The sequence below is a fragment of the Pteropus alecto genome, unplaced genomic scaffold (genome assembly GCF_000325575.1).
Source record: "Pteropus alecto unplaced genomic scaffold, ASM32557v1 scaffold11, whole genome shotgun sequence".
Taxonomy (NCBI): Eukaryota; Metazoa; Chordata; class Mammalia; order Chiroptera; family Pteropodidae; genus Pteropus; species Pteropus alecto.
Window position 1 is genome coordinate 15,410,584 of NW_006431956.1, and position 3,554 is coordinate 15,414,137.

The following is a 3,554-nucleotide window of genomic DNA, read 5'->3' on the forward strand; positions in this document are numbered from 1 at the left end:
GAAGGAATACTGTTTTTAAAGAACATATTTAGAGTGAAAATGTATAAGCAATAAACGACTTTTGACTTAATGATTAAATGTGCTGCAAAAATGTATGTATCACGATTAACGTTTGGGGCGGGGCTCTGTCTCCACAGAGTTTAGGAGTCGACACTCTCCCTCCCCCGGACCCCAAGCCTCCCAGAGCTGAATTTAACTTCAGTGTGGGTTTTAAGGATTTAAATGGTAAGAACGATCATTTCTTTCCTTAAGTAATTTGAAATCATAATGATAACCAACACCTGTATGGAACTACAATTTGAAAACAAAATATCAGGAACCTAGACATGATGATAAGTGTAATTTTTATAGTGCTGGATCTCAGATTGCATTTTTGTGTGTGTGGACCAAATTGAGAGGCCAAAGAGACACCTGTGCCCATAATGAAAAGGAATACTATCCTGCATTTGTGTAAAGTCTCGAAACAATCTATTTTTTTTTTTTACCGTGGTTCATTCGGTAGCAGATCTACTTAAGACTTTAGATTTACAGCACAATTTTGATGTTGGCTCCTTTTAAATAACATATCAACAGACTCTCGGGGGAAGGACCGAAAGGGCAGGGGGAAAGATTTTTACCAGGTGACCCTAGGGAGGGTTCCAGCAGAGGTCATGAGGACTTGCCGTTGTGAGTTATTTCCATCGTAGGTGTGTGATTCACTGTGGCACATCCTTAACCCCTTGTACATCAGTGGTGTGTACGGGCTGAAAAACTAAGGTCTTTGGGCTCAATGGTTTTTTCTGACTTGTGGTTGCCATATTTCCTTTCGAGACCTTATTCTTCATCATTATAGCGCTTTTCCAAATTTAATGATTTGGTTCCTATGAGTTCATTGTAACCCTGGCTGGCAGTTTTGAGGTCAGCACATGAATCAATTTTTTCCACTTTGAATGGACTACTTTTCTCTCATGAGAGATTAGAAATATGTTAACTCTCATGTCTTAACTTTTCCTGTTAATAATAATTGATCTGAAAGATTCCTTCATTTTGGCACATGATTGTATTATATAATATTCTAGTAAAAATAAAGTCACATGGGCAGTTCTGGGGATTTGTTTTGTTTTGTTTTGTTTTATTTTGTTTTTTTGGTTTTTTTGCTGTTATTTCCTGTTATTAAAATAATGAATGAATCATCCATTATAAAATTTTGAATACTGGATTTTTTGAGGGGACAGTTTGTAAAACTATAGGTACTTTTTGGCGCAAATACTTTCTTTCTTCCATTTTGTGTGTTTCAGATACTTTGTAAGCAACTGGGAGGGGTTAAAACCACATGTGAATTGCTCCCAGCTTTGACTCCCCTGCCCAAACAGAGGCAGGGCCCACCCGCAGCTCTCTTTCCTTCTGACTGAGAGGAACACTAAGCCTGACAACCCATGTAATATAGGATGAACATCTTCCATGTTTCTTCACTGATGCTATGTTTAGTCCTCCTGGACCTCTTAGACCCGCACATATAGACCCACACCTGCAGTGTCTGCCTTACCTGTCACTTCCATACCTGAATGCTCTCCTGCCTAATTTGTGTGGTCTGACCCTGAGCATTTACCGAATGGCTTCCTTGGATTCAAACGCATGCCTCCCTGTCCCGTGTATATGCACACCTGATTCACTCAGGTGTGTCTGCTCCTTAGGAACGTGCTGTCCCATTTTATCAGAGATCTCTCTCATTTTAACTGAAGTCCCCTTCCTGGCCAATCTAGTTTTGTAGCCACCCATACTCCTACAAGTTACCTCAACCACTAGAAGCCAGATAGGGTGTTCTGGAAAATAAACAATCATCACAGAGATGATAGTAGTATGGTTATAGTAAAAAAAAAAAAAAAAATCTTTTAGAGCTATATACTGAAATGTTTATGGAAAAATATATTTGCTCTAAAATAATTTTTGGGGGAAGATACAGATATGATATTTAAATTTAAAAGATCAGTCTTGAGTTGATAATTGTTCAAGCTGGATGTTGAGTACATGAAAATTGTGATAGTATTCTACTTTTGTATGTGTTTAAAAGTTTCCATATAAAATGATTCAAACACACTCAAAAGTATTGTTTGGCTTAAATAATACATGCTGATCCTCTACTCTCACCTGACTTCTTCGCTTGAACTATAATTAGCATTAATCTTCTAATGTTTTAGAACATTTGGGAGCCTTAGACATTAACTGCAGCTAACTCTTCATCTTACAGATGAACTAGTTGATTCCCTTTGACAAATAACACACTACTAAATAGCCGCTGCAGGAGAACTAGTAATGATGTCTCCTAATTTCCTAATCCAGCCTTGCCAAAAATGTCAGGAAGAATGCAGCTAGTTCTATATCTCGCAGGGTCTTTCCACCCCAATTTATGGAAAGGCTTTTCCTCTCTTGGACAATCGCTTCGTTTGCCTGAGTCAAAGAAATGGTGTAATGTAAAATACAGTGTTTTTTTCCATCTCTTATCACTTGATTGTGTGGCCATTTTAGTTCTAAGTGTTTATCGCCCGAATGCTACATTCCAAACGAATGTACCAAAAGCTGCTATTTCAGAGAAATCTTTGTAAAGCAGGGCGTCATTCGGTAAAGATGCTTGCTCACTCCTGACATATCATTTCTAAGGTTTCAAGTGGAGGTGAAGTTCTACATTGCTCTGACACAATCGCCTGTGGCACGAGGCTTTCTCCTTTCTAATAAGGGTGTCCTGTGGTGAGGTGAGTTCCTGAGCAATGTCCACTTTGCCCAGTTGCCTCAAAGAGACTAATTTAGTCCGATTGTCACTCTGAGGCAGTCTCCAGGGTTTGGTTCGATCTAGAACCGAGCATATTGGAGAGAGGCCAAGCATGGAATTTCAGGCTGAAATGAACCTTCCTCTCCGCAGTCTTCTCTTTTCGACTTACCTATGGATGGGGGTCTTGGAGAATAAAAGAGATGGGACAGTTATTCAGGGGTCAGGCTTTTATTAAGCTGTTTATATCTGGGTTTCTTTCTTTTTCAGATGGGGGAGTCAAATGATGACATAGACCAAATGTTCAGCAATTTGCTGGGAGAGATGGATCTTTTGACCCAGGTAAATTCCTCTTTTCAAGTTTCAAATTAGGAAAAAAACTGGGGTTACAGAATTTGATTTTAATATAATGAGAAGAGCTCTCTTTAAAAAAAAAACTTAGAGATGGGCAATATTGTATATTCCTGAAGTGTGACAGTGGTGGAGGAAAAAAAAAAAAACTTTCTTTCTGATTATACTCTTTTGAGTTCAGTTAATAGAATAAATTGGTCACACAGGCATCCTGTTATGCCAATTCTCATGCTCATCATTGTCAAATTTTAGCCAATAGAGAAATTTTCCCTAAGTAATTCCCTCTCACAACCATCACCACTGAACAATTTCCCCTGCAGTCACCTTTACATAAAGATGAGCTAAAAAAAGTTACGTAATCTTTAGTAAAGATTCTCCACCAATTTTTGAGGAAATGCTACATTTTAAAGGACTAAATGGGAGTTTCTGTGGCCTCTTGATGACACTGTAAGACCATAGA

At 38.5% G+C, this 3,554-nt stretch overlaps 1 protein-coding gene across 1 annotated transcript in view; it reads left to right on the forward strand.

Annotated features, from left to right (window-relative positions):
* APBB1IP (amyloid beta precursor protein binding family B member 1 interacting protein) overlaps positions 1 to 3,554 on the forward strand; it is a 109,137-nt gene that overhangs the window by 46,674 nt on the left and 58,909 nt on the right. Inside the window, exon 2 of the mRNA XM_006907016.3 lies at positions 3,014 to 3,110. Within this exon, the coding sequence (XP_006907078.1) occupies positions 3,014 to 3,110 (97 nt within the window). The remainder of the gene's footprint in view (positions 1 to 3,013; positions 3,111 to 3,554) is intronic.